This window comes from Bos indicus, chromosome 27, assembly GCF_029378745.1.
Source record: "Bos indicus isolate NIAB-ARS_2022 breed Sahiwal x Tharparkar chromosome 27, NIAB-ARS_B.indTharparkar_mat_pri_1.0, whole genome shotgun sequence".
NCBI classification, from domain to species: domain Eukaryota; kingdom Metazoa; phylum Chordata; class Mammalia; order Artiodactyla; family Bovidae; genus Bos; species Bos indicus.
The window spans coordinates 41,815,599-41,836,160 of record NC_091786.1 but is presented as its reverse complement, the minus strand read 5'-3'; the positions used below and the strand labels follow the sequence as shown (position 1 = coordinate 41,836,160).

Here is a 20,562-nt window from a genome sequence, read left to right as displayed (position 1 = left end):
AGCTCCCCAGTTTGTTGCTTTTTCCCTAATTCCAGGAAAAAAATGGGTCATTCTATTCCTTGTTTTTCCCACCAGGTCCGAGTGTTTCAGGAAGCTCCCTGACGGATACCAAGGCCAAACATCCAGGGATGGAGGGCTGGCTGGCTGGCTTCCGCAGGGCTGGCAAGATCCAGCTCCAGGGGTGCATGCACCTGTCCGGGACCCATCCCCGTGGGGCTAGTGAGACTGTGGTCCCCAGGGAGAAGCTCAGGGGGGCACAGAAGCTTGAAAGGAGAAGCCTTGCAAGAACTTGAAAGAGAAGCTGGACTCCAGTCAGACAAAGTGGGATTCTCAAGAAGGGCTCAAGTCCCAGAAGGATGTTACTGGATGGAGTGAGTAAGCAGCACACCCAGCTGGCAATTAAGGTAAGCCACATCTAAAGGGAAGGACAAACCGAGAAGGAGACCTGGGGGCTCCCCTGGTGCACTCAAGGAAGGGAATCGCCGTTCAGTCGCTAAGTCGTGTCCAACTCTTTGCAGCCCTGTGGACTGCAGCACACCAGGCCCCCCTGTCCTTCACGATCTCTGAGACTTCGCCCAGAGTCATGTCTGTCAGTCAGTGGTGCTGTCTGACCACCTCATCCTCCTCTGCCCTCTTCTCCTCCTGCCCTCAGTCTTTCCTAACATCAGGGTCTCTTCCAACGAGTCCGCTCTTCGCATCAGGTGGCCAAAGTATTGGAGCTTCAGCTTCAGCATAAGTCCTTCCAATGAATATTCAGGACTGATTTCCTTTAGGATGGACTAGTTGGATCTCCTTGCAGTCTAAGGGACTCTCAAGAGTCTTCTCCAACACGACAGTTCAAAAGCATCAATTCTTCATCCAGCTCTCAGCCTTCTTCATGGTCCAGCTCTCACATCCGTACATGACTATGGATGCACATTCCCCGGTGTCCACTAGGTGGCAGACCCTTTCCTTTACTGTTGCTAAGAGGTTGTGCGTAATCGCAGGCACCTCCTGATGCTCACGTCTTAAGGATCTCTTATGAGTGACTGAAATATAGATTCCTGGGCCCCTTTCCAGAACTTCCAGTTCAGTTCTCTGGGGCCTGAGATTCTGCATTTCTAAGAAGGTCCAGGTACTGCACCATCTCAGACTCCGGGAGGGGAGGAGGTGGGCGCGAGCTGAGCAATCAATTCACATTGTGGCAAAAAAAACTCCGCGGAGGTGGAGCTTGGCTGCGGGGAGGGAACGGGATGGCTTGCTTCGGGTTGGAAAGAGCCTCCGGCACTAGAGCAGATTTCAACTGTGAGATCTGTAGCAGAATGTCAGGGCTCCAGGGCGCTCTTTTTATTGAAATATGTTACCAGTTAGTTTCCTTAGAATGACTGTAACACACAGGAGCACACATACGCCTAGACTGAAATAAGAACAGTATTGAGATCAACCCGAGAAAGAAGACATTTGGTACCTACCAAAAATCAGCCTAAAGAAAAACATTAAGAACGCTGCTGCTGCTGAGTCACTTCAGTCGTGTCCGACTCTGTGCGACCCCATAGATGGCAGCCCACCAGGCTCCCCCGTCCCTGGGCTTCTCCAGGCAAGAACACTGGAGTGGGTTGCCATTTCCTTCTCCAATGCATGAAAGTGACAAGTGAAAGTGAAGTCGCTCAGTGGTGTCCCACCCTCAGCGACCCCATGGACTGCAGCCCACCAGGCTCCTCCATCCATGGGATTTTCCAGGCAAGAGTACTGGAGTGGGGTGCCATTGCCTTCTCTGAAGCATAAATCAGCAAATCTCAAACAATTTACAAAACAGCCCGCCCAGGACGGCCCAGTCCTTGGTTCTGCTGCAGCAGGCTTATGCCTGGGCTCTGGACTGCGTGACTGACTGGTGAGTTTGACAACATCCAGCTAGAGTCTACACTGCCCAGGAAGACGGATCCACCGAGCACAGCTCTGAACGCCAGCCGCAGCGCTTTTTGGCAATGGCAGTTTGTAAAGCTTCCTCTCAGTTTCTGTACTTGCATCAACAGACACAGGTAAGAAGTAGGTTTGCAGCAGGGGCCCCAACCACAAGGGCTCCCTCAGTGGCTCAGAAGTAAAGAATTAGCTTGTAGGAAACGTGAGTTCCATCCCTGGGTTGAAAGATCCCCTGGAGAAAGAAATGGCAACCCACTCCAGTATTTTTGCCAGGAAATCCCATAGACAGAAGAGCCTTGTGGGCTACAGTCCCTGGGGTCAAAAAGAGTTGGATACGATTTAGCAGCTAAACAACAATCCAACCACAAACCACACTCAGAGGTGCCTTGGTCTAGACCGGCTAGATCACTGATTTGGGAGATGAGTTTTAGCACAACTTCAAGCCATCTATTTGTTCTTTTGGCTTCTTCACAGCAGACTCTTGACATTTTGTATCCTTTAAGGGTTAGTTGTTAGTGTTGTTCAGTCCCTCAGTTGCGTCTCTTTGCAACCCCATGGACTGCAGCACGCCAGGCTTCCCTGTTCTACACCATCTCCCAGAGTTTGGGCAAACTCATGTCCATCGAGTTGGTGATGCCATCCAACCATCTCATCCTCTGTCGTCCCCTTCTCCTCCTGCCTTCAATCTTTCCCAGCATCACGGTCTTTTCCAGTGAGTTGGCTCTTCACATCAGGTGGCCAAAGTGTTACTTGGTTTTCCTCAATTCCACTTGGGGTCCTGGAAATGGGGGGACTTGGATGGATTTTTGGCTCTGCTGCTATTTTTTCTTCAAGGCTGTGAAGGACAATGTCCTGCAGTTAGTAGCCACTTAATAAACACAGATGGGATGCACAGAATGGCAGCCCAGGAAACAGATATCGAGTGCGCCTGCGGGCTAGACAGAGAGAGCCAGGAGATCAGTGCCCAGCCTGGGTGAGAGAGCTCTTCTCACAGTGCCTGTGAAGAGGCAGCTGGCAAGCTGAGTACACAGAGAGCACCCAACTCCGAAAAGAAAAGCATCTAATCCAGATGTTTCCCTGGCCCCTCCGCCGCCTCATCAGACACGGGTGTCCACTGGCAAGGAGTGAAGTTACAAGGTTTCGGCCATGACCGCGTAGGCATCCCCAGACTCTCCATGCTGAACCAAGGCACTGCCTCGCTTCCACGCCGACGAGAATCCTGGCGGTTGCTCTGGAAACTGCAGGAGCATTTACCTTTGTTGTGTTCCTTTTACAACTAGAATCTGGAGGAAGGGCTTTCATTCAAGAGTTTAATTACATTTTCCTATTAAACAATTCTCTGCCTTGCAGCAAAAGAGTGCTGAATGAATGCAAAACGGATGGTCAAGTCTAACCTCCCCGAAACTTCCCACCCTACGCCACACCCAAATGTCCTGGTCTCCTCCCTCACCAGAGCGCGGCCCAGGGGATATGTGTGATTTAATGATGCTGAGCCAATAAGAGTGATCATAGCAAGGATGACGCTGACGTTCAGAGACCACAATGAGGGGTGCTGTGCTAAGTACTTCAATAGTGATACATTTTCTAATTCAATTCTGTCAGCAATCACATAGCTTTGCTCAAGGATGGAGAGTGGAAAGGGTGAGGCTCTAGCCCAAATACAGTAGACTCAAAAATCCGCAATCTTAATCACTGTGTTACAAGCAGTAGGGTCTTGGAAACCAAATAGAAACTCTCTCCTTTTGCTCTCAAGGTTTCCCAATAAACCAGAAAGTGTACAGTTGTCAAAAACCCTAGATATGCAAGGCCAAGTTTTCTCAAAATGACAGAGACGGATCCATGAATGAGTGAACGAACACGGATACCAATCAGGAATAAATCAAATTTAGTTTGTGGGTCCTTAGGTCATGAGGACACTGCAGTGCCCTGTAAACCAAAGCCTGACGTGTTTTTGATGCCAGCTCCTAAAATTTGAAGCTACGATGTGGTTACGGATTTTAAGATAAACTCTCGATTGTATTTCAAACAAATGTGCACACACACACACACACACACCTGTTCTATATCCCGACTCCTTTGGAAAAACTTACTTTGCTCTTTTTCTAAATATCCCTTTCAATTTCTCAGTCTCCTAAGTAATAAAGATGAGAGACAGTTCAAACCCAGATCCTCCCCAAGAGAACACGGATGGTTTTGACTGCATCAAATAAGAGCCTATACCACCATATTATTATTTGTTTAGATAATCCCGTTTTTCATTTGAGACAATCTGCACACCCAGCTGCCCAGGTCAACTGGTGCTTCCAAGCGGCTTTTCAAGTTTTCAAAAAAGTTAAAGGACCAGCAGTCTTTTGAGAAGGATGACAGAATCACGTGTTTACGCTCAATTTAGAACAGTTTGCAAAGGTCCTATGTGGCTGAAATCTAGGGCTCTCTACAAACGTTCATTAATAAATCTTGATATGTGCTGGGCAGATTTTCAAACACACCATTTGAAATTTTATCACAATAACACAATATTGTAAATCAACATACATTCACATAAAAACTTGATCATGAATCAAAGTCCTCAAAGAAAATGGAAAAGGACTTTATTTTTTAAAAATGCTAAATTGAGAAAGGGCGGAGGGTCAACATGAACTTGGACATTTAAAGACACTAACTGATTTAAGAAGTAAAGATTTTGGGAAGCCCTAAGACCATAAAGCGATCAACACAAAGACATCTGTCAGGGCGGAGGCGACCCGAGGTAAAGACCAGTTAAATCTAATGCAATCAGAAACTTAGGCCAGTTTAACATTTTTTATGAGGTGACAACCCCCTAACACCATAATCTCGCCTTTCAGGTTGATGACACAGGACTTAATGAGTCAAAGAAAACAACTTCAAACCTCTCTTTTGAACATGAATTGTCTATTTAGGTTAAAGGTAGATTTGGAGATCCTATTAGCTACTGGCACAACTGGGAAAAGTCATGCACACACACACACACGCACACACACTTCAAAGCAAGTAGTTATGTAATGCTAGCAGTGTCTGTTTCTACTCAGCTTCAAAAACAGAACTGAAGCCAAAACTAACAGCCCTCCTGCTCATTAGAGAAAGAAAAATGTCTTCTCCCCCAAGCGGCCCCAACAGGAAGCTGAAATCAGCTGCTCTCCTCAGAAACCCACTTCTTTTCTGCTCCACAGAAGGTCTGGGGGCACAGGCTCTTTGGAAGAGAGCTGCCGGGGAGCCACGTGGACCGCACACCTGGGCTCAGGGGAGACCCAGCACACAGTCACAACAGAGAGTCCTTTTCCTTGCGGCCACCCGGGTCTCAAAACAGCTGTTACCTTTGCATTTCTTCTCCTCCGTCTGGAAGGTCTGGGCGCTGGGTGCGCTCTGATCGCTCACGTCGTCGTGGTCCAGATGGAATATGGAGCTCGTCCAGGAGGCCTGGATGAGGGGCGACTGCTCATGTTTCAGGGGCCCGCGCCGCTCCGGATGGCTCTTCCGATGCAGGCAGGCTTCAGACATTCCCACGAGCTTCCACTCCGGCTCGCCGTCTGGACAAGGCTTCGGCTTGTCCCAGGCTGGAAGGCCATTTTCTGGAGGGTTGAAAAACACGACATGATGGGGCTGTTGGCACTGTCAAGACGGGGCCGAGAGGAAGAGGTCTGGAAGGCAAGCGCTTCCCCGGCTCGTGGGGGCTGCCAGCGTTCCCGGACCCTTCCACCCAACGGCGGCGATAAGACGCACTGAGCGGCCTCTGGCACGGAGCCCCGGCGCTGGACTGCCTGCGGAGGAGTCAACGCGTTTCCCCCAATTTTTAGCGCCTAGAAAGACGTGGGCTCCTCCACGGAAGGGCCGCCCTCTCGCCAGCCCCGCTCCCGATGGCAATGGCTAGGGAGCAAGTGGGCACCGATTTATGATACTGCTTAGATGACCATGTGAGGTCTCGAGGGTCAGGGCTGGCCGTGGACACTTTTCAGATCCTCGGGACATACAACGTCCAGGATGCGGCCTTGTTTGACTTGGGTGTTATCACCGGCTGACCTGAGGGGCACCCTGTTCCCTGAGAGGGACGTGCCACGTGGCTACATGAGAGCGACAACTCGGGCTCCTTGGCACCTTCCACTGCCGACAGGCTGGCATAAGGGGCTGGGTCTTCCAAGGGAAACTGTGCCAGTGGTTTCCACGTCCTCCGGAACAGGCGAGGTGAGAGGAGAGGAGGTCAGCAGATTGTGCTTTAGTTGGGGCAAATTAAGAGCTCTGATGACAGAAGAAAAGCCCCGCTCTCTTGCGCTGAGAAGCAGGCAGTTAACGCTTTCTGTGTGTGACGCTCTTTTCTCTACTCAGTTTCAAGGGGCGTGAAGGTCTGCCCTCCAGAAAACGGGAAACAACTGGATAATATCATGAAAACGTTCTCACACCAACTTTCCCTGGGGGCCAATTTTACCTCCTTGAATATCTTTTCTGAACACGGATATAAGGAAGAGAGTAAAAAGAGTAAGCGAATATAGGTGATTTGTAGATGCGTTCACATTAAAAAGCATAGTCCATCTGCTCACCCATACTTCCAGAAATTCTGTCAAAATAGGAAAAAACACAAATAGAGTTCTACTTTTAAGTGATTAGAGACGTGGAATGATTAACTGATAAGTGAATTTTCCTTTATGCTGAAATGACCAAAGGACTGTAGATATCCATATCGGACAGAGAGGTCCGCCCTGATCTATGTACGGTACTGGGAATTGAAAGCTGCTTTTCAGACATTTAAGATAAATTTTAAACTGTTAAATGCAAGAGTTAAACCTGCTTTTGGTTTTCACCAGCCCCCTCTGTAAAGCTGCTAGATGTCTTCAGAGATGTTGGTTAGGGTGGTTTTTCTAAAGGTGTCATCTGCTCCCAGACCTCCTTGGAAGCTGCGTTTACCATTTCTGGTCTTGGGACTACCTTGTGGAAGTCCTGACTCCCGTCCACTTCATTTCTAGTACAGGAGAAGACTGCGAACAAAATCACAGCAAGGCAGTAATAACCAACACTCAGTTTCTCTGTCACAGTAAGTGGAAATACTGCAGCTTGAAATAACCTCACTTGGCCAGTAAGAAATGATCCCCTTAAAAAAAAAATCACACAATGCTTGGGATGTAACATTTGATGTTATTCAGAGAGGAGCCCTGAAAATTCACTCAGTGCTCAGATCTGTGCTTGGCATTGTGTGAGGGGGTGACATAGCCCGGGGCCTTTCTCCTCAGTTGAGGTGGCATGATTCAATGCATGGTGAATCCTAAAGGTCAGGACTCCACCATGCCAGCTACTGGTGCAGTTATGGGCACTTATTCTCACTTCCCATGAAAAGAAAACAAAAGATTAGGATCTTGGGAGATTGTATGGCATTTCAGATGAAACACAGCTACGTAGAATTCTTTCAAGGACCTTTCATGGATATGAGGGTGTTTTCATGAGCTGAATATAAAGTCACTGAATGCGAGGATTAACTCTGCAAAAGGAGTTTCATTGCTTCTACTGATGTGAGACGTGTTCTCACCCATGTGTGTTTCTAGGATGTCTACTCAATCGTCACGGACTCTAAATCCTCAGTAAATTATATTGTGCAATGTTCCTTTGTAAGTAATGTTAAAGTTATCACAGTGGTTTTGTAGAGCCTCCAACATTTGATTTTTCTGCAGAAATTCTTAAAATGTGGTATCAATTCCCTTGACTGCACAGAAATTAAGAAATACAGCCTAATGGGTAGAGAGTGCTCCCCAGTGAAGGGAGCTAGTCAGCACTCGTGGATGAGAGACGCTGGAAGAGATCTCACCAAGGGGACGTTCTTCTTTATAGCATGGCCCATTAAAGCTTGCTCAGCAGGTCCCCTGGGCCAGCAAGAGTGGGGATTTCTTACAAGCAAGAGATGTTATTTGGAGGCTGAGACAAGGAATAAGATTTCCTTCCATTTTCCTAAGAAAAGAAGCCGAGGTGGTCTGGGAAAAGAGTTCCATTCCCTGGAGCCATGTCCAAGCTCGCAATTACGGTCTGCAATTACACTCATGATAGTGATATTCCGTTGCTCAGTTGGCAGGTTTTTTGGCTGGGGCACTGCTTAAGGAGGGTTCTCGGTTACCTTCCCAAGATGAACAGAAAGTGTTAGCCACTCAGTCGTGTCCGACTCTTTGCGACCCCATGGACTGTAGTCCCCCAGGCTCCTCTGTCCTTGGGATTCTCCAGGCAAGAATATTGGAGTGGGTTGCCATTCTTTCCTCCAGGAAATCTTCCTGACCCAGGGATCGAACCCATGTCTCTTACGTCTCCTGTTCTGGCAGGTGGGTTCTTCACCACTGAGCCACCTGGGAAGCCCCAAATTTTTTGGCTGTGCCAGGCAGCATGTGGGATTTTAGTTCCCAAGATGAAGAGGGCAAATATAATTCCTATTCCATTCCCAAGGAGGGATGAGACACCATTCCAGGCTCCTTCACTTCAGCTGACTGTGGGTGCTGTGCACTGTGTTACTTCCATGTTTGCTTAGCAATGAGGATTCCTGCTATTTCTCTGCCAACTCATATCCTTTGGTTCCCCCTAAACTCAAACCAATGAGACCAGGCTTACTGAGATAGGATGGGGCCTGGGAATTTGGATATTTACCAGGTTCTCCAGAAGGTTCTGATACCCAGCAGAGTTTGAGATCCACAGGGTTAAGAAAATCTAAGGTAAGAAAACAAATAATTGGCAGATTTCAGATAAAGGTGCAGTTTCCTTCTCAGACTTGAATGTTTTTTCAAAAACCTGTCCTTCTGAGGATTACCTGGGATACAAATGTGCACAATAGTGGAAATACATTTTTAAAAGGGAGAGTCTGGCAATGATAATATCTTATAGTTCCTGAAGTATGAGCTCCTAAACGGATCTCAGTTAACATCTGGCTTTTAATATTTCATATTCTAGGCATCAAGATAGTTAATTTAATAGGGCAGTTATGAGGCAAATTGATAAATAAGTAGAATCAAAGAAAAAAAAACTAGAGGGGGCCTGTGAACTGCTATGAAAATAACTAGACACACATTGACCTGTGTGTCTCAGGGCATTTAGATTTGAATGATTGCATTTGTGTTAGAGGACCATAATTCTAAGGGCTCAAATGACTAGAACTGACCTTAAAGGGTTTTTTCCCAAAAAGAAACAAACATAAATCCCACAGAACTACCTACATCCTATCTCTGGAAATTTCATTAAAGACAATAGAAAATAAATGTGTCCATGCAAAAAAAGAATTATATGAAAATATGCAAGTATTTCAGGACACAAAAGCAAGCTGATATCACAGAAAAGTGCTAAGGCAAGGGAAACAGAATTATGCCAGAGTGCTCAGCAAGGGGCTGCTGAGCAGGCTGGGGTTCCATGGCACTGATTATGAGTGTTGAGTTTGCATTAAAAGGCCATCAACGCAAGGCACTGAGACCCCAACCATATTCTGTGTTCAGGGGATGTATATATAATACGCTTTGCACACCCAGCGAGTGTGTACAATTATCACTGTGAAGCACGAGGCCGCTAAGGTCTCTGATTTCTGCTCACATGTTTTATTCCAACCCTAAGTTTTAGCCTTATGGAACTCTCAGACTGTGTACACATCCACTGGCTTTTATTTGTGGAGTCACGTAGAACAGGAGACTCATGTTTGGCTGAGCATTGACTACGGACCAGGTACAGAACTAGCCACTTTGATTCACCTTCCTGAACATCCCAGGAGTACACACTGTTCTACCGCCTGATTGACGGGGAAACTAGAATCCGGAGAAGCGCTTCATCTGCTGCTTCATATCTTCTGTACTGTTAACCGATACGGTCTCATTGGTTGCCTTAGTCTGATGAGTCGCCATTGACCTATGAATAGCCAGCATTTGATGACGACTTTGAAAGTGCTTTACACACTATGTTTATTGCCTTGTTCAATTTTCCCAGCCACTTGTTGATGTCTAAATTCGTCTCCCAGATTTCACTCTCTACCACCTACAATCCATGGTCCAGGCAGCAGCCAGAGTAACCTTTGAAAATGTACATCAGAGTAGACTTCCCTGCTACTGAGAATCTTCCGGTGACTTCCCATCAATACTGGAATGAAGTACTCAGGTCTTGCTGCAGCTTGTAGGCTCTGTGGTGTTTATCAGCCTGTCCCGCTGAGCTTCGCTCCTGTGCCTCCGCCTCCAGCTCTCTGTCTTCTGGACACGTGGACATCAAACCTGGGAAGCTCATTCCCAACGCAGAATCTTTGTAGAGATTCTTTCCTATGGCCGAGGTGCCCTTTCCCAGTCCTTACACAACCACCTCCTGTTTTCCCAAGAAAACCGCCAGAATCCACCTCGCCTTCTCCCTTTTACAGGAAGGTTAGATTTCCCCTTTGAAGAACCTATTGGGTTACATTTCTCCAGGAAGATACCTTAAATGAGAAACCAAATGGGCTGGACCGGTGTCCACCTTGGTGGAGGGAGACGGGATGAGGTTGGAAGCCTGGAGTCCAAGTCTTCCGAGAGGGCCTGAAGGGTCTTACTCTTGGGAAGATCACTTCCTGGCTCTAAGTGTCAGTTTTGCCATTTGCAAAAGGGCAACATAATATTGCTCATGGGATTTTTCTAAGACTCAAATGACATAATGTATGTGGATTAAGTGCTCTTCAGGTGAACATGTGTAACCTGACCATACGTATTGCCTTCTCTCCAAAGGGAACAATACTATTAATAAAATAATATGTTACTTTTGAGCATCCAGTGGCTCAGACAGTAAAGAATCTGCCTGCAGTGCAGGAGACCCAGGTTCAATCCTTGGGTCGGGAAGATCCTTTAGAGTAGGAAATGGCAACCGACTCCAGTATTCTTGCCTGGAGAATCCCATGGACAGAGAGGAGCCTGGCGGGCTACAGTCCATGGGGTTGCAAAGAATCAGACATGACTGAGTGACTAACACTTTCATTTTCACTTTTCATGTTACCTGTACTATGCTCAATGGACACAGGTACCTGACCTCTACCCTCAACACCACGACTGCCAGCAACACACCTACCATCACCACCTTGTCCTCAACAGAACGTGTGTGCAGGTGAGGTTGCTTTTGATGGCCTCCTACTTCTGGCTGCCTTTTCGCCATCTCTCTCCCTCCTCCTGAGTCCTCTGGGTGCTCGGTCCCCACTGTGGGCAGATCGCCTACTCACAGAGCTCTTAGTGACCTTGGGCAAGCCACGTCTCTGCTCTGCACTTCAGTTTCCTCGTCCGTAAGATGGGAACATTCTAACGCTGTGATGGTTAAATAAGTTCGTACACAAAAAGGTCTTGGACCAGTGCATGGCACAGTGTAAACACTCAGTAAGTGTTAGCTCTTCATTCAGGCACTCAACGATCTCTTTTCCTTGCCCCATCCTCCAGCCCAAGTCTTCTCTAAACAAGATTTTCAAAAACATCTCCAGAAAAAATGCTTGACAAATGACTTCACAGGCATGCGTAGCTGCCTCAGTTGCGTCTAACTCTTCGCTACCCTATGGACTGTAGCCCGCCAGGCTCCTCCATCCGTGGGATTCTCCAGGCCAGAATACTGGAGTGGGCTCCCATGCCCTCCTCCAGGGGATCTTCCTGACCCAGGGATTGAACCCTCGTCTCTTATGTCTCCTGAATTGGCAGGCGGGTTCTTTACCACTAGCGCTACCTGGGAAGCCCAAAGGACTTCACACCACTATGTTACTGGCTTGGCATCTGGGCTGAGTCACCCCTCTCAGCTGAAGTTGTGACTTAAAGAGGATGGTTGAGGAGTGTAAGTCCACAGCCCGGGAATGAATGTCTAAAGTTGGATTTCTGATGGCTGTGTAAGGCAGATGGGAGAGACGTTTTGATGAAACAGGCATTCCTGTGAAGGCTGGCCTGTCATCATACCCGGCTTGCTTAGCTTGCTTGGTCAGTCAAACAACACAATGGTGAAGACACAGCTTTGACCCCTATTCAACTTTCAAGACCTGGCTTACTGTTTAAACTCGCTTGAACCAATCCATCCACCCTCACACTTCCATAATTCCAAAATTTACCTCCCTTGCCCTGCATGCTACTGTTTACCAAATGATATAATCATTCACATAAATGTATAATTTTATTTTTTTTGTTACATTTACATTGCCTAGCACAATTCAATTATAACAATTAATATCCCTTGTTCCCCAATAGTCTGATAATTGCAAAGAGAAAACTGCTTCCTAAGCACAGACTCTGCCTAATTTCTTATCCAGAAGCCATTGGTTAGTCACAAGGTAGATTCATTTCTATTAAAACCAATTCAATGCAGATTTTCTACCACCAATAGTATTATCTTCCCAAACTGCTGGTGAAAATGAAAACTGTTTTGCTTCTTAGAGGCAGGGATAGGTTAGTGGATAAGACTATGGGCTCAGCTAGTCAAGGTTCAAATTCTGGGGCTTCCCTGGTGGGCTCAGCAGTTAAGAATTTGCTTGCCAATGCAGGGGACACCAGTTTGATCCCTGGTCCGGGAAGATCCCACACGCCATGGAGCAACAAAGCCTGAGTGCCACAGCTACTGAACCCGAGCCCTAGAGCCCAGGAACCATAGCTGCTGAAGCCTGAGCACCCTGAAGCCCGTGCTTGGCAACAAGAGAAGCCAGCACAGTGAGAAGCCCGCAGACCGCAACTAGAGAAAGCCCATGTAGCAGTGAAGACCCAGCACAGCCAAAAATAAACGAATAAAAATAAACATGAAGAAAAAAAAGTTCAAATTCTAACTCTTCCACTTATCAGCTGTGTGACTTTGGGAAGATTGGATTTGTCCCTGGAATATCTGTCTTACTTGCTCTGTCTCTTCCATAAGGCAAGGACTTAGCACGGCCTCCTCGTGTGTCAGTGGTATCCCCCAGGTTTTTCTTCTTTACTGGCCTCTGACCAACTTATCCATCTCTTACACCCCACAGCTCTAAGCGCAGTCTTAACATGACAGGACCTCAATAAGTATTATTTGGAAATAATTGAATGTAATCTAGACAGGTCAAATTACCCCTGAAGCTGAACAGACCATAGACTCTCATCTATCCAGGAATTTCGACCTACAGAGCAATAGTGTGTTCTGTGTGAGACAAGTTGGCTAGCCTGCTCAGCATCAGTAGCAAGGGTAAGCCCGCTAGGGAGAGATGTGGGGTGCAGGCTGAGGGGAGCTCTGTGCTCAGAGAAGACAGAAAGGGCAGCTGAGTGACTCTGTTCCTTCCAGCCCCGGCTGGGTGAGCGCCCTCTTTTTCCTGACCAAGCCACAGGCGTGCAGCCCAGTTTGCTGCCCAGATGATGTGAATGGCAGAGCTCCACGAAGGTGCCATCGTGTGGCTGGGGCATCTCTGGGCCATCCTCTCAGGCCCCTTGGCCTGGCACAGCCCCCCAGCCCTGGCCTAGTAGCAGCTGGGATGGGGGTGCAGGCCTGTCTCCTGGTGCCCGGTGGTGGGGGGAGGGATCTGTCTAGGTGGCTCTACCAGCCTGTAGACAGCTGGGGATGGCTACCAGCCTGACTCCTCATCTCGGTGACTAACTGAGATTACTTCCCCTTTTCACTTTAAAAACACTTTCATGGCCAAGAAGGATCTTTGGAGTTGGTTTTGGGACATGAGTCCACCTTCTCCCCAGATTTCTGGCTTTCTGATTAAAAGCAATGTTTTTTGATTCTACCAACACTTGCCTTTCAAATATTGGTTTTTAAGCTGTGAGCAGCCAGACCTAAGTTCAGTAACACTAAAAATATACTGAGCACTTACTCTATGCCAGACTGGGCACCACAAATATAAATTACGATTAACTGAGCACCTACTGTGTGCCAGGCAACATCCTAAGTGTTTTCCACACATTATCTCATTTACATCATATAATAATAATCAAGAAGTAGGTGTTGTTTCTGTCATTTAAACCAATGTGGAAATAAGGGTCGGGGGTGGGGAAGTCAACTGACTCCTATATTTCTACTTAGAATGGGCTACAAAGTGCTCTTGGGCTTCCCTGGTGGCTCAGATGGTAAACAATCTGCCTGCAATTCAAGAGACCTGGGTTCGATCCCTGGGTGGGGAAGATCCCCTGGAAGAGGGCATGGCAACCCACTGCAGTATTCTTGCCTGGAGAATCCCATGGACATAGGAGCCTGGTGGGCTACAGTCCATGGAGTCACAAATGGTCAGACACGACTGAATGACTAACACTTTCACTTTCACAATGTCCTATAATTATTAGTTCAATGTTTACATTTGTGAGTTCCTTAACCTCTGGGACCACGGCTTGTTCAGCTGCACACCCAGCATGCAGCGTGGGGCCTGGCCCACTGCACTGCAGCACAGCTCTCCCCGCACCCACCCCCCATCTCCCCTCCACAGCCCAGTGGGAACTGGGACCAGTAAGCACATCCTTCTTCCCTTTGCTCTTGTTCTGGTTTCCCTCGGTGCAGCTCAGGGTCCTTTCCTGTGGTCCTCACACTCTTTCCCCTGAACTTTTCTTCCTTTACTTCCTTCTCTTTCCAAGTGCAATGTGTGTGTGCTATGTGTAGAGACAAAGCTATGGTTTCTGAGAACTGGGCAATAAAAAAGGCTGAGCGCCAAAGAATTGATGCCTTTGAACTGTGGTGCTGGAGAAGACTCTTGAGAGTCCCTTGGACTGCAAGGAGATCCAACCAATCCATCCTAAAGATTAGTCCTGAATATTCACTGGAAGGACTGATGCTGAAGCTGAAACTCCAATCTTTTGGCCATCTAATGCGAAGAAGTGACTCATTGGAAAAGACCCCAATGCTGGGAAAGATTGAAGGCAGGAGAAGGGGACGACAGAGGATAAGATGGTTGGAAAGCATCACCCACTCAATGGACATGAGTTTGAGCAAGCCCTGGGAGCTGGTGATGGACAGGGAGGCCTGGCGTGCTGGGGTCATAAAGAGTTGGACAGGACTGAGCGACTGAACAACATGTATCTATGGTTATTTCAAGATATGAGCAGAGGTCTCCAAAGAAACTGGGCACTGGGAGGGCCCTAGCATCTGCCTCTCACAGTGTGAGAAACAAATAGTAACATTTTATTTGAAAATTTAGAGAGAAAACCTTTTATTAGATTGAATTGATATACATACAGAATGAATGAATGAAATATTGAGATGGGGGAAATTGTGCTCAAACCTTCCCACTAGGGCTTACTCCTGGAAACTTTATAAACAAGATCGCCGAAGGACCCTGTTCTGCCATCATCTAGTTATTTGAAACGCATCCTCAGAAATGTCGTCTTGTGGGCAAAGTCTTGCAAAATCAGCCTCCTTGTTCAGATAGACTGCCTTCCATCGCTGTGTGGTTTTGGCCTTCTTTTCCTGAGCACCCGCCTATTAATTTTCCCTCTTGTTGAGCCCAGCCTCTCTGCCCACGCGTGCAGGTGAATTTAGGTCTGCTATCTCAGAAGTTTTTCTCTCGTTTCTCCCGCAGCGGTTCTCAGTCCATAAAGGGAGCGAGATCTGGAAATGGCTAAGAGAGAAACAAACCTTTTCCTTATCTGGCTGGTCTCACTTCTCCAGTTTTCCTACGTATTCCATTAAGAAGTCACTATCTCCATGGAAAACAATCAGCGTAGCTGTGGAAATCGCAATAATTATTCTGAAACAGAATTCCAAAGCTCATCTCCTAGTAAGCCATTAACGTTTTTTGCAAGTGTGTGTTTATAACCTTTAAACGAAATGCACATTCATGTCTTTTAAAGTTTAGCCTGAAACAAAGTTAAAGACCAAACAACAAAATAACGTGTGTTCAAAGAGCCTGGTGGAAACTCCGCTTGGAGAGTCCCTGCGTGGAAACAAGGCAGTGAGCAGGACCACGAGCTACGTCTAAGAATGACCGACTCGGGGACAAGCCGACTGCTAGAGCACTGACCACAGGCCCCAAAGGCTGGAAAAGGGCTTTCTAGAGAACACAGCGGAATCTTCCCCTGGGAAGGGTCACTGGCTTTCCATAATTCATACTGGATTTAATCAGAGAATCCTCAGGTCAGATGACTCCAACATTGAGGTAATTATTTTAAAGGCCACAGAGATTCCATTTAGGATATTAAAGAGGCTACAGCTGTGGCAGAAACATTCCCATTAAAGAGCCACAAATGCACAGAAAAGGGAACAGATGTTTGTTGTCAGGGTTAAGTTTCTCCTGTGTGAAAGTTCAGATCATAACGTTTATTCTTGTTGCCAGTCTGAACCCACAATTTTGAAAAAAACATGAGGTCATCTGTAACTCTGGCCTCGTTTTTTCGTTCCCAAACTTGAAATACCTCTTTCAAAAGGAGGGACTGCGTGTGCATCTTTTCTAACTTTGGAAGCTAGGACGGGGGCATCATTTGTGGGTAAAGAACAAATTTTGAGATTTACCACGTAAAAAGACAAAACATGACTCGGGTAAACCGAACAACTTTATACATCACGCTTAAAGGAGCCATTACATGCAGCAGAACACACACATTCTATTAACGAATTACACTCAGAGATGAACAGACTGGACAAGAATATACCTTGGTATGGATGAAACACAGTCATACAGGCTGACAGAGGTCCCTTCTCAGGGTTTTCATAGAATCTCACAACCGTTTTCCAGATATTGTTTTGTGCACATAAGTAAGGAGGATCAAGATCAGTGTGGACAGTCCCTTCATTGACGGAGGAGACGTTTCAGTCTGGAGAAGCTGGGTTTTCCCTTTTTTCAGGAATAGCGGGCTGGGAGGTCACCCACATCTTCCTTACCCTCGATTATGACGGCAGCAAGCTTCCTCAGGGACGGGGAGAAGGCGGGTACTTGGGGGTGTTTCTGGGCCCTCAGGACACCACTAACCACATCAAAAACACATTGCCTTGTGTGGTCTCTAATGTTTCCTCTGGAAACCTGGTTTAGCATCAGCCGCTCACAGCTCTGGTCCAACAGCAGACACCGAGGTAGAATCGAATTGTTTTCAACCTGCATGTCTTCTGGGTGTTAATCTGGTTTAGCCTGCTCTACAGTGTTTCAAGAGTTCAGGAAAATCAAGAGGCGGTGTGATTTCCACTGTCTTTTTCATACCTTTTGGCGTTTCCCTTAAACTTTTCAATTACTCAAAACAGAGCTGGTGAGGGGCTCCCCTGGAGGTCCAGTGGCTAAGACTCTACACAACCGGTGCAGGGGGCCCGGGTTAAAGCCCTGATGGGGGTCGGGATCCACAGACTAGAACTAAGAGTGTGCCCACCACGAGTAAAGATACAGCGTGCTGCAGCTAAGAGCCAGGGAGCCAAACACACCGAAACAGAGCTGGTAAAGCTGGGGCTGGGGCGGTGCCTGACCATCCGCCCCTGTAGGTCTGCCGGTCTCCAGCCTGCGTGCCCCCAGCCGGGGCTAGGCTGTCCCCCGCCTCCTCCATCCACAGATGGCTTGTAAACATACATCTAAGACCTTGTTACTCACATGTGGTCTGAGGACTCACAGTATCAGCCGCACCCAGAGCTTGTTAGAGACACGGGATGCTGGCCTCAGAACTGAAGAAGCAGAATCTGCATTTTAACCAGATCCGCATGTGATTCATGCGCACACTGAGGTTTAAGACAGTCTGCTTTAGGGCATGGTCTCCATGGAGAGTAGATAGGATTGGTTAAACGTGTAGTCACCCCGTTTAAACTTGGGTAAGATTTAATATTTACTACAGAGACGGATGATTTTCCTATCTGGGAATCAGAGGGGAAAGTAGTATTTGATGAATTGCAGGTCAAGGAATACACACACACGCACACACGCACACATGCACACACACACACACGCGCACACACACACATGCACACACGCACACGCACACACACACACACACATGCACACACGCACTGCTGTGTGTGTGCTCAGCCGTGTCTGACTCTTTGAAACCCCGTGGACTGTAGCCCACCAGGCTCCCCTGTCCATGGAATTTTCCAAGCAAGAACACTGGAGTGGGTTGCCACTACATTCTCCAGGGGATCTTCCTGACCCAGGGATTGAACCTGTGTCTCCTGCATCTCTTGCACTGGCAGGTGGATTCTCTCACTCAGCTACCAGGGAAGCCAGTGTGTGTATGTATATATATAAGACTGAGCGTCAAAGAACTGATACTTTTGAACTGTGGTGTTGGAGAAGACTCTTGAGAGTTCCTTGAACTGTAAGGAGATCAAACCAGTCCATCCTAAAGGAAATCAACCTGGAATATTCATTGGATGGAATAATGCTGAAGCTGAAGCTCCAATACTTTGGCCACCTCATGTGAAGAGATGACTCATTGGAAAAGACCCTGATGCTGGGAGAGATTGGGGGTGGGAGGAGAAGGGTGCAGCAGAGAATAAGATAGTTAGATAGCATGACCAACTCAATGGACATGAATTTGAGCAAACTCTGGGAGACAGCGGAGTACAGAGGGGCCTGGCGTGCTGCAGTCTGAGGGGTGGCAAAGAGTTGGATATGACTGAGCGACTGAACAGCAACCAAAGCTCAGGGAAGGTGAAGGGACAAGCCTTTAATGTCTCTATTTCCTAAATGGTGAGTTGTTCAGTTTGGTTCATGAGGTGGAAAAATCCAAACACAAAGATTTCTGATTATAATTTCATCTTTTGTAGGACTTCCTCTCTAGAGACAGCCAACAAGATAATAAAAGCAGTAGGTAACATTGAATGTAGGCTTACCAGATGCCAAGCACCCATTCTGCGATTAAATGTAAAATTTAATCTTCACAATAATTCTATGAGGCAGAAATATTACCCTCAGTTTTCAGATGAGGAAACTGGAGCACAGAGCGGTTTAGCAACAAGCTCAAGGTCACGGTGAGTAAGTGACAGAGTCAGGAAGCAAACCCGAAGAGGTCTAGCTGACCCCGCCACACATCCACCTGTTGCGGGAAAGCACCACCAAATGACTTAGGTGACCTTCTCAGGCTGGAAAATGGAATTCTGTGGACTGAAATACTGAATTATAGGTTTGAAATAAAGAAACTAAAGCTCAGAGAGGTCACGACCCTGCTCAACGTCACCCAGACGAGGGAAGTGCTGGGGTGGGTCTTCTGATTTTTCATCCCATGGTCTAAATTGAAAACATTCATATTTTGGTATACCTCAAGGATGTGTTGCTCTATCTCAAACACTGTTTCAAATTCTGACATTTCCACGCGATAGCTCAAAATTAGGAGCAGTTTCTCTAATTAAAACTCTTGTCTTCCAGGAAACTTACCAAACACAAGACTGCTGTGCAGGGACTGCTTCTAACTCTCACACCGGCTGCCAGTGAGTTTTTCAAAGGGCACATGTTTATGTTTGTACCGAGTGGCCAAAAAACTTGGAAGACAAAAACAACCAATCAAGGTAAGGAAGCACTGACATTTGTTGTAGCTGCCCATCCCAAAGGTGAAAAGGCCACCTAATAGTTTATAACTGGCAACAGGATAACTGATTTGGAGTTTAGGATATTGAGTGGTAACCCTTATAAAAGGTCTCTTGCGTGCCAGGCATGGTGTGTCTAGCATTGCATTTGCTCATTAGAACGATGCCGTGAGCGAGATGCTGTGATTCGCTTCATTTCGTAGGTGAGGAAACTTTGGCCCCGAGAACTGAAGATACTGTCAAAAGTCACAGATGGTAAACGGGGAGCTCTTCTCATCTCCCCTGCGACCGAGGTTGCTTTCTGCAGGTGATGCAATGGTTCCCCAGAGAAGAAAACCATTTGCCTGTCACACAGCTAGTTAAAGGGCAGTGCTGTGCCTGGAATCGTCCTCTGATGGGCCAAGTTTGGCCTGATGACAAATGGAAAATCCTAGGGAATGACAGTGGAGCATCTCTTAGCAGAAACAGTGCTTTGAGAGAGGCTCATCTATTTGCTCAGGAAACCTGGCTTCAGGAAGCCGAGCCTCTCCTTACTGGGATGGACATAGGTACGCTATAGATACCATGTGTAAGACAGGTAACTAGTGAGAACCGACATACAGCGCAGGGGCCTCTACTCGATGCTCTGTGGTGACCTAAATGGAAGGGAGGCCAAAAAAGAGAGGGGGTATACATATACATACAGCCGATTCCCTTTGCGGTACGGTAGAAACCAACCCAACATTGTTAAGCAACTATGCGCCAACAAAAATTTTTAAAAAGTGGAATTCAAGAGCATATTTCTTTGGAAATGTAGGAAGGACATGTTGTCCAGATGAACACACTTGTCTGATTTTGACCATAGAATAATAAATATTTGAGATACGAACATTTCTGGCTCTCTGAAAGTCTGGCCGAATAGTAACCAAAAGAAGAAGAACCATTGTGCTGTTGGGAATCACCCCGTGTGTCAGGCACACGTCCACAGCTGACAGCTTCTGCGCAGAAGCTGAGTCACCAAGATGGCAGAGCCAGCGTGCTCTCCGACCAGAGAGGGCGTGCTCCCTCGAGTATTCTCGTGGATTTACTTGAGACAAGATGGCAAGTGAAGTGGAAGGTATCAAAAAATGACCAAACTTGCTCCCCCAAGCCAGAGGGGCAGCTCACTTCCTGGGGCTGCCTTGCCTACAACTGCCTCATCTCTAGGGGTCCATTTGCCTGGAAAGATGAGGAAAGGTGGGGAGGAAGAAACCGCCCCAGTGAGGAAGACGCTCGGGCAGAAACACCCGGTTCTGCAGGTACCTCCACGTG

The 20,562-nt window shown here is 47.2% G+C and overlaps 1 protein-coding gene across 3 annotated transcripts in view; it reads right to left on the bottom strand.

Annotated features, from left to right (window-relative positions):
* THRB (thyroid hormone receptor beta) overlaps positions 1-20,562 on the bottom strand; it is a 436,468-nt gene that overhangs the window by 74,193 nt on the left and 341,713 nt on the right. The window contains exons 1-2 of one of the 3 annotated variants that reach the window (XM_070781682.1): positions 8,530-8,562; positions 5,235-5,489 (exon numbers count right to left, since the gene is read on the bottom strand). The exons of 1 other annotated variant lie outside the window; for it this stretch is intronic. In XM_070781682.1, the coding sequence (XP_070637783.1) occupies positions 5,235-5,418 (184 nt within the window). In that variant the 5' untranslated portion in view covers positions 5,419-5,489; positions 8,530-8,562. Of the gene's footprint in view, positions 1-5,234; positions 5,490-8,529; positions 8,563-20,562 lie in introns of those variants that run through there. One more of the 3 variants, XM_070781684.1, reaches the window with a different exon arrangement.